The sequence below is a fragment of the Oenanthe melanoleuca genome, chromosome 3 (assembly GCF_029582105.1).
Source record: "Oenanthe melanoleuca isolate GR-GAL-2019-014 chromosome 3, OMel1.0, whole genome shotgun sequence".
NCBI lineage: Eukaryota > Metazoa > Chordata > Aves > Passeriformes > Muscicapidae > Oenanthe > Oenanthe melanoleuca.
In genome coordinates, this window is record NC_079336.1 from 70,344,866 (window position 1) to 70,359,082 (window position 14,217).

General features: G+C 38.6%; 1 protein-coding gene across 4 annotated transcripts in view; it reads right to left on the reverse strand.

Annotated features, from left to right (window-relative positions):
• Positions 1 to 14,217, reverse strand: part of SMOC2 (SPARC related modular calcium binding 2) — a 131,339-nt gene that overhangs the window by 83,368 nt on the left and 33,754 nt on the right. For all 4 annotated transcript variants that reach the window (XM_056488282.1, XM_056488284.1, XM_056488281.1 and 1 more), the window contains exon 2: positions 5,150 to 5,321. In XM_056488282.1, the coding sequence (XP_056344257.1) occupies positions 5,150 to 5,321 (172 nt within the window). The remainder of the gene's footprint in view (positions 1 to 5,149; positions 5,322 to 14,217) is intronic.

The window sequence follows — 14,217 nt, forward strand, 5'->3', positions numbered from 1 at the left end:
TTAAAAATCCCAGAGTCAGTACCACTTCTCAATATATTATTTTTTTAATATGTTTTTCAAAGTAATGAAAAAAAGCCTCGTCATTTTTTTTTTACCCCTCATAAAAGATGAGAAGAAGAAAAGAAAGGGAGAGGCGAAAAGGGAGAGCTGAGGACAGTGTGAAAACTGTCCTGTTTTCAGTGTACAGACTGTGCAAGGTCACACTCTGTTCAGGTCTATTTTTAAGACCAACACCTTGGTCCAGTCCCGCTTTCACTCATTTCAGTCAGAAAAAGAACCATACCTACCCACTGCTTTTTTTTCTGTCTGCAAAGGGAATATCTTGGGAGCATGTTCCACCACCCAAACTCATCCCACGGGGCTGCCAGCCAGGCAGCAGGTGCAGGGTCCCTGAGCCAAGGGACGTGCTCGGGCACTGCCAGCACACGGCAAGCTCGCACCCGCCCGGCCCACAGGCAGCATCCATGGGAATTCTGGAAAAGCTCTGCACTCAGAAACCACGCCCAGCATCTGCAACACAGCTCTTCAGCTCATGGGCAACAGTAATGCTTCTCCAAATTATGCTTAGACTCATTAATTATGGGACCAAGATGAACTTGTGGTCTCAAAACTACTGCCCAGCAATGCCTTTTCACAAAGGGAAAATCCTATTAGCATGTTTATCCAAAGGCAGAAATTTCAATTTATTTATGCATGCTTTTAATCCATTCATTAAGTCACTGTACTAATAGCTTAAATGAGTGAAACTTTTCACTATCCCTGAAAGCCTTAATTTAAAGAAACAAATGCTGAGCATTTTCTTTTTTAAGGAAAGCAAATAGTAAAAATACCTGTTTTATGAGAAATTTCACTCATATTTTGATGTGCTTTGGTTCTTTATCTGACTTTTGAGAATGAAGATATTACCTTTTGTTTTATCTATGACAGCTCATAAAAGACCAGTATTTTTAAACAGTGAGGCTCTTTAAGATACCATAAATGAATTAAGCTAAACATGATCTACCTAGGGTTTCCAATGGAGAAAGGGGATCTACACAGCTACAGAATAACAATGACACTACTCTGTGTTATGGTTCTCCTTGGCGTGCTCACAAAGCAGTAAGCACGAAGTGGAGTCACCTCTAAAAACACTGAATACATATGCAAGTGTTAGGTTAAATTCCAAACGCCTCAGAAATTAAATATCACTATGTAAAACTCCTACACTGCCGTTTTTAGTAAGGACCACTCAGATTTGTGCAAGTCCAGTTTAGCAATTGCTTATAACCCATGTTGCTGTCACATGATGATAGTGAAGTAAGGAAATGTGATGCGAGCTGGCAGTGGAGATTTTATAGCAATTGAAAATTTGTATCAAAACTCCATTAGAGAAGTCTTATTTTAGTGAAGTATGGGTAGACAAGCCACAAAATCCAAGTACCTGAGTTGGGATATTTTAAGAACTCTTAGACAAGACAGTAGATACAAATTTGTTTTTTAATTGATAACGATGCCAGAATACCAAATATTATTACTAAGCCACTTGCTTAACACAGAATATTAGAGAATATTAGTCTCCAGGCCCCAATTATGGGCCAGACACAGACACTTAAACTGAGAAATGAAATTAGTATTCTTAAAACTAGAAGAGAAATAGAGAAATAAAGAAATTTTTAAAAATAATCTGAACAGCCTTAAACCTGTAAAAGAAGGCACCTCTGTGCATGCTGCCTGCTGGGAACAGTCCTTGGCCCATCTTTTTCCTGAGCCACACAGATACAGTTCTCAGGAGGGCTGGCCAGTGCCCAAGGTGCAACAGGGAGCATTTACCACCTCACCTGCCTGGTGCTCAGACTGTCTCCTTGCATTGCTTAATTAATGTGTGCAGACATAGTGTCTGTGTCTTTCTGAGCAATTTGAAAGCAATTATACTGCTTTTCCACTTCTTGTATGGCTTGTTCCTTTGGCAATGCTGGGCCAGATTTACTGTGAAGCACTTGTGTGTGCATGTGGTTGATTTCCATCACAGGTGATATTTTAACAGTCCTAACTGCTGAACAACACAAGTAGTATTTCTCAGCTGTCAGCATACATTTATTTATTAGATTCGTAATCTCGCTGCACAGTAAATGTCTGTGTCAAGCAAGTGGCAAATCTCCAGAACTTCAGAATTAAGATTTTGCTTGGAAACTTATCCAAAAATGTGGATCTTAATCTACAGTATACACAGATTATTTGGGATCTTAGAAACTCCAAAAGTAGGCTGGAAATTTTATAAGATTTTTCTTCTTATAGCATTTCCAAGCTTAGCCATGATTCCAGCAAAGGCTTGAAGTGGACTTAAAATTTTAAAAATATCATAAAATTAATGTCTTCAGAAAAAAAAAAAAAAAAAAAAAAAAAGAGAACAGTCTATTTTGATGCTTGTTCTGTTAAAGGTGGGTTGTCTTTCAGAAATGAGAGGAAAGTTCAGGGTTCATTCATTTACAGGTTTAAACTGTTTTGATCTCTGCTGCAGTCATCAGGAACTAGAACAGAAGTACAAGGAAAAAATTGTTTAAATGCTGCCATTTTATAGTGAGCTTTTAAGATCTAGGATCTAAAAATGGCTTCCTTTGCAGTGCTAAAGAATTGCCAGGGCTGAGCCCTCTTGCTATGAATGAAACTTGAATCAGAAAGGAAGCAAGCATACACAGAGCAAACTATCCCTTTGCACTTTTTTAGTATTTAAGTGTTCAAAACCAAATAGATGAGAAAAATGTTGAGAACATGTGAGAAAGAGAAAGAAGAATCAATAAAAATTTGCTTTTCTCAGGAAAAAAGAAACAGAAAGCAGCTATCAGTGTGGTAGTCATTCTAAATTCCTTATGGATGTAAGAAGAAATTACAGTTCTGAATATCAAAACAAGAAATGATGGACTCAAAATTATTCCAAAAGGCTGTCAACATAAACCATCAAGGTCTTTAGATTTCTATTGAATAGACTGAACCACACAAAGAGCTAGTCATCATTGAATTAATTAAAATGGTACCTGGAAATACTTTGTTTTCAGAGAAGATTTTTGTAAGGTGAATAAGGATTTTCTTCACAAGACAGGAGACAGACTTAAGATTGCCTTTTTTGATCAATGGTGGATGATTATCATGGCACAGGTTTAAAGTTGTGAAGCCTATACCAGGAATCACCTCTTTTCTCCCTTCAGAACATCCACATGAAAACATGAGTGTTTCTTTCCCTTTTACCTGCTTTAATGGGGAGTTAGGGTGGGTGTCTGTTTTGTCAGGGGTACAGACAAACTCTTCCAAAAGGATCTCTTTTCATTCCTACATAGAATGAAAGCAAATTCTGAAACCTGGAAAGCTGTTCTCTAACAAAACATCATTTTTTGGTTAGTGCTACTAAAACAACCCTCTCCTTTTTGATCAAGCATCACCTGCAACAACAAATTTCACCATGCAAAAGCAACTGGCTCAAAAGGCCTTAATCAGAGGACTTCCTTGGCTCTTTCAGAATGTTTGATATGACTATCAGAACTAGCCCTAGCAGTGCTAAAACTGAAACTGCAGTTAGGCCAGTGAATCATCTGTTTCTTCTCTGAAACTTGCTTTTACAGCTTGAAACATTTCCGATGATCACAGCTGTAAGTAGGAATAAAGACACTGGTCACTTCAAAATTTAAGACTACTTTACTGAATAAGAAATACTATGAAACTGTAAAATTAATAGAGCACTGGTCTCTTGTTGATACTGACCAAGTGCATTTTTGGCAAATATCTGCCTATTACCAATCAAAGGAAAAAAACATTTGATTGAAGAGAACATGATGTGTCCCTGCTATCAGCAATATTTAAGGTGCCTAAGGTGTCTAATTCCAATTCTACAATTCTACTCTATGCATTAATAAATAAACAGCAAGCGAGCACTTCTCCAAAATGCAGCTATTGACTGCAGCAAAAATTTGACAGCATCAATGAGGAAACCTTCAGTAGAGCAATTCTCATCATAATGAAGAAAATTTCTTGCTGATGACTTTTTCAATATGGTATAAAAAACAATAAAGAAAAACACTCAAAACTAATTTCCACAAAGCTCTAATGTATAAAATGAACAAATACCAAGTGCACAATAATTGTCTCTGTCGTTCATGAGTGTAACAAAAGCTTTGGCTCAGGTAGCTTCATTATGTTATCCTTGCTCACCACAGTAAATAGATCCATCATGTAATACAATGGTTTACTATGAAAGGGCTGAAGAATGAGGATACTGTTTCATCCCTGCAGAAGATGAGAGAGAATGACTCTTTGAGCAGTCTTGGTGCTTCAGAGGTTTGCATGATCTAATGGAAGAGATGATGTGGAAAATTGCCTCCTACGGGTTGAATTGGTGTGGTCCCTGGGGTTTTCCTTCCCCTGCCCCCTACCTCCACTCCCTGCCAATCTCTTTAGGACAGAGAGAAAGAGAAAGTAAATCTTTATGATCACTGCTATTCTTACATGTTAGAAAAATCACTGTGTTGGGGATCACCCTACACTCCAGTAAGGAACTGCATTGTCTAGCACCACACTACTCTAGAATTTAGAAGATTTAACTGCAGATATTTTGTAGGGTTGCATGCCACCCGATTTCACTAAAAAGAGATCAGAAGTAAAAGAGGGGATGATATAGGGAGCAATGACCTTTGAGAGCTCTATGCATTGCAAAGCTTTGCTTTGGTTTTTGCTTTTTCTCACTCAACCCACCAAACCACCACCACCCCCACCACACAACACTGACTGCAGTTAGGAAATACAAGACTTAACTCGACCATCTCAAACTCAAAATACCAAACTGTACTAGACAAGAAACCTTGCAAGATAAATATCATAAGAGTTTCTCTGAACTTGCCAGTGATATGGTCCTTCCGAACAAGGACCTGCACATGCAATTTCCTTAATAGTGACTTACTGCAAAATAAGTGGATGTAGGAGTCACAATTTTGATGAAGGCTCAAGATTAATTTATTGTTAGACAGCATATTGTTATAGAAATAACAGTTTTGGTTTCTACCCACTTGTTTTTAGAAAACTCTTTAAGTCCAGCACTCCTGGTTTTCAATTCACAGACATTTCAAACACTATTTTAGGGTCTATTATTTTTCATTATGGTCAAGAGAAACTTTGCTTTTCTCACCTTTGCAGTTGCCTCGGTAGGCTATTTCTAGCTGAGGGTCTTTGCATTTTGCTCGTTGAAACTCACAGCGGGACAGAAAAGTTCTTCCATCAGATGCACAGAGTGATTTCTGAGGGGAACCTGCACAGTCCAGGCTGCATTCTCTGTCTTTGTCTTGGTCCACTCGCAAAAACTAGGAAAAAAAAATAATAATGCTGTAGGAATGCTATTCCAGTGTAAAAACTGCTCTGTGGCCCCTATCCCTAGCAAAGACATTCAAATATTACCCAAAGCTGAAGGGAAAGTTCTGCCTGTTTTGTCTGTTCAAATCCTAGCCAATTCGTTATATCTGGGGCTATTCCACTGCTGCTGTGACATGGCAGTGATTGCAACATCTCTGTAACATACACTAAATCCAGTATCACAATCAGGAAGCCTCTGAATCTCAATCATTATGAATTTCAAAACAAGCAACCTGGAGGTTTTGGAGTGAAAATGATGATGGCAGAAACATTCTTCACAACAAAAATGAGACAACAATGGATGCTTGTCTATTTCATTAGATATGTATTAATTATTCTGCAATGACAAGTCAAAAAGTCTGCTCTAAGACCCAAGTAGGATTTTTTACATAAATATTCTCACTGTGGGATTCAATGCACCTCTTTCTAGTTTTGACACAAAGCTACACTGAACCCGACTGAATTGTTCATCCCTCCGATGCCAAGTCCACATGGCTCATGAATTTGGCATTATCCTTGGCAATGTGAAAAGAAGGAGCTTCTCACCCTGAAATATGCTGCCAGAAAAAAATCAACCCGGATCTCATGCCACTATATGCCAGCCAAAAACAAAGACAGATAAAAACAAAGGTATTACTTTATCTTCTGAGCTCTTGAAAAGCTGAGACTAGGGAGGAGGTGAACTCAGTAAGTGCCCAGATGAATTTCTCTATCCTTCTGCTTCTTCTGAACAAGGACAAAATTAAGCAAGGCATGCATCTACCAGGAGGTAATCACTCTCCTAAGCATCATGAGGTGCCCGAGAAAAGATCTGCATCCAGCTAAAGCCCTGTTTTCATTGCTGCTACTTCATCATTACAAACCTCAGTAGAGAAAATTTTGAACTTCAAATGAGAAACAGAAAGTAGGAGGAGGAAAATTTTAATCTGAGATTAAAAATGAAAAAAAAAAAAAAAAACAAAACATTTTCCAGGTATAGCTCCCCTGCATTTTATTACACATAAGAAATATATAAAGAGAGTTATAAATCTCCATAATCTTCATACTTGAAACTGTGGTCTATTTGCATTTCCTATCATTTAACATGAGGAAATACAGATGTCTTTTTGGAGAGTCTGAATAAAACCTGAGAGATTATCTCAAAGGTATCACTTTAAAATAATAACCATATGGTTGGACTTCTATCAGAATTTTTACATTTTAGTGGCACACTAAGATAAAAAGGAAAGCTTCCTTTCCCCAATGTTTTTGAGCAATTTTTCACATTTAGGAATAAATAATTTCAGAAGAAAATTAGTCACAAATTACACACAAACCCCAAATCTTTCTCCAAGGAATCTAGCTAGAGTTCCAGAAGTGTAGGACAGATGTTCCCTTCTCCCCCTTTTGGTGTTATTCTGCAGATCCTTCTTGCCAATAGAAATTAATAATTAGCTGAGCTGAGTGGGAAGGAAGAAAAACTGAAGTCCTCTCCCTTTACCTGCACAATGAACAGTGAAGGCAGGCATCCATGGCTCTGAAAAACCTCCAAATCATGTTGGTCTCCAGGACTTGCCTGGCTGCCCTGATGAGCTGCACTGTGGGAGCCCTGTGAGCTCATCCAAGCTTCCCTTTCTTGCCTGGGAGGCATCTGCAGGACTCTGAAATTAGGCCTCCTAGGACTGTGAAAAGGATTTCTCAATGAAAAATGGACCATGGCAAAAAAGATTGTATCCAGTCCTCTCTGCTTTGCCTCCCCTGTGGATTTGGTGATAGCAAGTCAAGTGACCTCCCTCTTTTTATTTTGTCAAGTAAGGAATACAGCCTGTGTGTAGAAGACTACCCCTCTGTAATGGCTAGGCACTTTGCCACTCTTAATTTATCCTCAGCAACATCCCCGTTGAGCAGAGAATTCATTTTCAAAAGCACAGGAAGGCTTTGTGACCCACAGAAAACCAGGCAGCAGATCAGGGGGCTGAACCCAGGCACCAGAAGAAAATCACACACAGCAGCAGTCTAGCCCCTGTACCATTTTTTCCTCAGTGTTTCCTTGTTTGTTCTGTTTTGAACTGTTGCAGGAGTTAAGATGGGTATGCCTGACAGTAACCCTGTGGACAGAAAATCCCCTTAATGGTCTGAGGAACAAAATCCACTCCCTTGAGAGCATAATAGTTCACAGATAAATCTGTATTTTAATGGGCATTTATCCAAAGAGTTTTGTTTAAGTATTTTATTATTTCAAAGCCTTAGAGGAGATTAGGGCAAATTAAGGGTTCAAGGATATTCAAGCAACCTGGAAAAGCAGAGGATGAAGACATACCCAGGAGACAAAACCACTTGAATATCTTATTGGCTAGCCAAACCTCACTGGAGAATTTGTACATTTAAACCATTTCCCCAACCTAGTGTACCTGAGGTATTTAAGAGCAGGAAGGACAAAAAGGAAAGCAATTGTAAGGAAAGATAGCATGAAAGAGAGACTAGCAAATGTACTTAGAAAAAAATCATACAGAAACTATGTGACTGACATTTGGAAAATACTTCATCGTCATCTTTACTGCAGCAGTATAAGGTGACAAAATTAGTATTGCTTGCTCACATAGCCAAAGGAATTGACCAACACATCAAAAACCAATGCTGAAACAAGAAAGGGCTATGGAATTTCTTGCAAGATTTGATGTTTGTTCAAACAGGAACAAGCACAGTCAGTGACAGAAAAGCTGGGATCACACTGGTGCAAATCTTAGAGCTGTACTTTCCTGTGAAAATAGTCCTTTTGATTAAAATGGGAGAGTTTAGAAAGAGAGAAAAATGGTTTGATACGGACCAGAAAGTGATTCACTCTCAGTATTGGTTCACCTACTTCTGTCCTTGAATTAATTTAACAAATGTGTTATTGTACAAACATGTGATTCACTAAAAAACAAGCTTAAAGCAGCATTTCTACTGAATGCTGGTAACAACTGAAATTAGGCCAACAACAGTTGACCAATCTGAGATGGAATTATTTTGAACAACCAGCAGAAAGTGGACAATTATGGTTAAACCCTATTAAAAAGCAAAACACTTTTAACAGAGAGGTGTTCTTGCCCTAATGACACAGGAACCAGCCTAGTCATGTTTCGAAAAATTGGTTTCAAGTAAAAATTATTCCACAGATTAAGAGGAATGACTCAACTGGAATTGCTGCAACTTATCTTCTCCTTCACATTTCAGTATCATTTATTTCAGCCTTTCCAAAGCACTATACATGACAACACCCAGCTTCCAAGGGGCTTACTATTCTGTACTAGGCACTGCTTTAATTCCTCATGCAGTATTTCTGAGAAGAAATAATGATAATGGAGATATAGCAGAAAAATATTTGATTTTAGGTTTACCTCACTAATAAAATCTAACCACTCAAGTCACTAGATATGTGTACCCACCTAAGCACTTCTGAAATATTATTTAGTGTCATATATTTCTGGCACCATGGAATTCCAGTGTTTTCCTTCACTGTCTCACACTTTAAAGAATCTTAATACTGGATGAAATATATCACTGATGGTCCCAGTGATCTTTCATCTCTCTGTTACTGAAGTTCAGAGTATTAAGTAGTAGATACATGAAACCTTGCTTAAACTGGAGGAAGATATTTCTGCTATTTTTGCTCTGTTTCCTGCTCTATCTTTCTGCTTTGTTTTTGTCACTGGTGCCACATCTGGGCTATGGACAGGCAGGATGGTTTTTTCTTCAACCACAAGCAATGTGTTGCAGTCAATGAGAAAGTTTCTCCAGTACCTTAAAACTAGGAAATTTATGGTTTCTTTACGGTGCTATTAAACTATTTATCAAAATAGCATATATATATATAACCTTGCTATGGTGTAACATATATCTTTACCTTACACTGTTCACTCTTATGCAGGGATTCCGAGTTATTCCCTCGGTCTACATCTTGAAACTACATCATCACAAGGGCAGAGAAGGTCTTCAGATAAAACTGAGACACATTTTTCTCACCTTGTACTCTGTCATCTGCTTAGGAGCAAGGAGAATTTCTCTGAACTACAGAGGGTGGGCTCACAGATTTGTTCACCAGAAATGCAAAGGTGTTCATGATGGCTAGAGCACAAACAACAGGATACACCTGCAAGCTGCACTGCCAGACCAAGAAAGCAGAAGAGTCAAGACCAGTGTCACAGCCTTGGCCATGGGGAGCACCAGCATCTCTCTGCACTGGAAGAAAAGCTGACAGTAGACACACCTAGGCTGAGGTGTAAAGATTAGTTATTGAATCTGGCTCAATGCCTCCTAAACAGTAATGGGAAAACTCTATGTTTCATAATCTAGTGCACAGCTGTGGATTTTGTCTTTCATTTGATGACATCATTTGATTAATCTGAGCAAGGCAGGACAGTTCCCCCCACCCCCCCACCTTTTATTTTTTAATTTGGGCCAGCTTGTCTCCAATACTTGCAGTCCTGTAGAGACATTCTTAACACAAACAGGCTGCACATAGAGCATAACTAATAACTATGCTAAACCTATCTTTAATTTGCCCTAATATAAGTTTCATATAAGTTTTCTTACTAAAGCTAAGAGCCAGAAACCACCTTTTCTGTTTGTGGATAGAAACCTCCATCCTTTCTGTAACACCAGTTTGGAGTCTGTGGACTATAAAAAAGACAGACATTCAATTTCATGGATTTGGATAGTTCATCAGAGGTTTTTAACCAACCTTTCTGCAATTTACAGATTCCTTCAATTTTGACTGGACCTACATACCCTCCATTGACACTAGGTATTTAAGCAGTCACAACAGGTTTTTTATTTTATTATTTTTTGCAGAAGAGAAGATGGATGCTAGACATTACTGATTTGCTTGGAAAAGCCTACTGCAAACTACAGCTTAGAAAGGCAATTTCTTTATTCTGCATCTGGTTACTGTGAGATGTTGAATAGAATGGTCTGACTTCCCTGCTGCTGGCTATGGGAGGTCTGCAAACAAACTATGGAGTAGTGCATTCTAAAGTGGGATGAGAGCTTTGTGCTGGTGAAAAATGTGCTGATTTGCAGTGATTTATGTAGTCATGCTGTTTCTGTCTGATAGTTGCCTGACAGGCAGATGTAGAACTCTCCAAGCAAGGAATATTTTGTTCCCTCTGGGCTTGTCTACAATGGAAAAATGAGTTAGACAATATGTGTGCCTGTGTGTGTGTGTCTGCATATAAGTATGTGGGGTATATATCCACATATGCAAGTTATATTCTGTAAAGTCATATCCTCATGTGTATTTCAGAAAAAAGACAATAATGTTTAAATATCCATGTTACACACTTCCTTAGAGAGCATTCCAATTAGCTAGTCTGTCTCAATTAATCTGCTAATTTCACTAATTTTTTCAATGTTTATTTCTTCACTCTTCTCCCAAGGAATGAAGAAGGTGAACTTCATGGGTCCCTTCCAACTCATATTCTATGATTCTAAAGCATATTTACAGAACAAACCCTATTCTCATCCCAATGCCTAGCACTGAAATGGGTGGAAAACTTAAGTTCTCCTTATCCTTGTTTTTTAGGACAGTACCAGAAGATACCTTCAAAATACCTGCTCTGCACTCAACCAATCTTTAACAGTTTTGTTCATCTTGTGCCGTCCCACTGAAGCAAAATGGTCCTTAATGACTGCTACATGACAAACCCAGAGCTGTGTACTTGAAATTGTGACCTCCTTTTGTTTACAAACATACAGGACATCACCATTAAGGTTAAGCTTACATGGAGGAATTTACACAGAAGTCATCACACACTGGTCCTATGCAGCCTTAAGAAAACATGACTGAGAGAAAATCTCATTATTATGTATAAATACATAAAGGTGGGTGTCAAGAAGATCCAGGCTCTTCTTGGTGGTGCCAAACCATAGGACAAGAAGAAATGGGCAGAAAGTGATGCACAGAAAGCTCCACCTGAACATAAGAAAGAATCTCACTGTGTAGGAGACTGAGCACTGGAACAGATTATCCAGAGAGGTTGTGGAGTCTCCTTCACTGGGGATATTTGAGAAGCATCTGGATGCAATCCTGTGCAGTGTGCTCTAGGATAACCCTGCCTGAACAGCAAGGCTGGACCAGATGACCCACTGTGGTCCCTTCCAACCTGATCCAGTCTGTAATTCTGAGACTAGTCAGATGTGATTCTGATGAACCAGAACATGCCTGTGCTTGCTATTACAGTGGGCAAGGCCATCTGCACTTACAACAAAGAATCCCTCAAAACATTTCTGCCTCTTCTCAGTGCTAGGGGTTCTTAGTGTGCATCAGAATCTTCCCATTATACTCCCCTACCAGACAAGTGAGCAGATTACTGATTTCCATTAAGTTATCTCAAACTTGAGAAAATAATGAACATTTGTTCTTTAGAGTTCAATATCCCTTTTTACACAAAACATTAGTGACCTAGCCACAAGAGTGCAGCACTCTCCAGGGCAGCAAGCCATTATCATGCTATCATACTGTGGAACTAATTGTGTAGACTTACAAAAACTAGAAATTGGCAGCTTTAGGATAAGATTCACCTGCCTTAGAAAAGACAGATCATGTCCTGAAAACATCCCTTCTACCTCATGAGCTGGAGAGTCTGATAAATCAGCTCTCCAGTAATTGTTTCAAGTCCTATGAGAGTAATCTATCCTATAGTGTCAAAGAAAAACAAAGGGAAACTAAACTCTCAAAGACCCAGGTTTCAGACAACTGAAACAGAGGTGGGCTGTATGTTTCAAAAACAACTTTATCAAAGGTCTCCCATAGGCTGTGCATTTGCAGGGGCACACAGGAGGCAGAACTGTCTCTAATACCTGCTGAGACATTGTTTTATTGAAAAGAAGCATGTTAAACCTTTGCACACAGACCTCCTACCACCACTTATCTTTGCTTCATTATATTTCATGAAACTTTTCATATAAACTTATGTCTAGTCTCTTTCCCTATCAAATTTAGCCAGGATGGTTGAAATGAACAGCTAGAGTATGCAATTTCACTGAGAGGGAAGTTGGCGTTTGGGTTTCTTGGGTTTTGTTTTTTGTGTTGTGGTGGTGTTTGTTGTTTTTTGGGTTTTTTTTAATCACCCAGGATTAGTACTCAAAGTCAGCTCCAAGTTACCTACCTATCAATTAGAACAGTGTTGTGCTTCACTCCCTCAGTGCCTGGAGTCCAGAAGAGCTTTTTGAGCCTCACTGCCAAAACTACAGTCTCCTCTTGTTATGACCAGCACAGAAAATTATTAAACAGGGTTGTGCTTTGATTGATATGTTTTGCTTTGGCATGTTATTTTTTAAATGTTTATTGCTTTAACAGGTGTTTTTTTAAAGGGAGCTCTACTTTGCTGTATTGATGGAGAGATGGGGGGGTGAATGTCAGCACATCCATCATTTCTTTTTACTGCTGCTTCACAAATTACTAAAAAAGGCAAAACGTCTCAGTTGTGCAACCCTGTAAACTAGGAAGGACTAAACTGAAACTGAAGCAAACTGTGACACACTTTCTTTCTTGCTTTCAAGAAAGGAAGGACACATGAATGCCAGAAAACGCTACATGAACAAGGAGTTCAAATCTACTCTTTTTTCCTCTCTTTGTCTTAAAAAGAAACTGAAACGTAGTGAAATCATACCTCTTGAAGTGCTATTCTCTTCAGTAGCTTAATTCTAGGATCTGGTTCCATCCCTACTAATATAAATATACAGACACCAACAGGAGCAGGCTGGGCTCCTATCGAGTAGCACTCAGCCCTCGTGAATCACCCTTTCAGAAGGACCTTTCCCTGATTAATTTCAATGCTTCTATAGTACAGTCTTTTCAAGCACAAAGCACTCACTTCAAATGAGTCACACCAGAAGCTGCAAAATCTGAGCATCAGAAACAATGTATGAAAAATGTTTTGGCATTCGTCCCATTAAACTAAAAATAAAATAATGGTCTTAATTTTCAAGACATGATAAATACTATAAGTGGCCCTAAAACACACTTCACCTGACTACATTCATTCATTTCCAAGATGAGGACACCTTCATATTTCATGAAACCACTTATTTTTGCAAACTGATCCTAGTGTATTCACTCTAGAAGAAAACAGCCAACACACTTAATACTGTAGATATTTAGAAGTAATAAAAGTGTACCTCATCAAGGGCTTATGATCTGCAGCCTGTTCTTCCAAAAAAAGGTTACCTGACTTTTTAGGTGTAAGAAAAATCTGATCGTGATTTTTATTACAGTTAACTTCACTTTAACATAAACAGCTGTGTTTCTTTCATCTTGCAACATCCAAAAAGTTAAACAATATTGAAGCTTATGGTATGCATTGCCAGAAAATTGAATGTTAGGTTGGGATAGAAAGCATGCCAGACTTGCACAGTGCTGAAAACAAGCTAGTACTATCTCTATGTATGCATAACTGTAAGTTAGAGAGAACTCAGCCTTTTTAATTTGTCAGTGTCCACTGGCATCACTTCTCTTGGTTTCAGAGTATTACCAGCCAAGTATACTGGTTCAACAAAGTAAAAAAACTACAGATACAGAGACCTTTGGTTACCAGAGACAGGACAAACTAGCATAAATTTAAATTGAAACTCGAAAGGGTTTCTAATCTGAAGATATTCTGTTCTGCATCTACTACAATCCTACTACAGTTGCTGGCTGTATCATGTGTCCACTGCTCTGCTTTTGTCCCAAGTCAGTGGTAACTTCATGCTCTTCATTCTTGTGGTATTGTTATTCATAATCTTTTCTTTGGCGGGTCACTGTCATTTATAGTGTTTCTTCTCAGTTGCCAGAAGTCACACAGGGAGAAAATAAACAGAGAAACAGTGGGATGCATTGTCTATGTA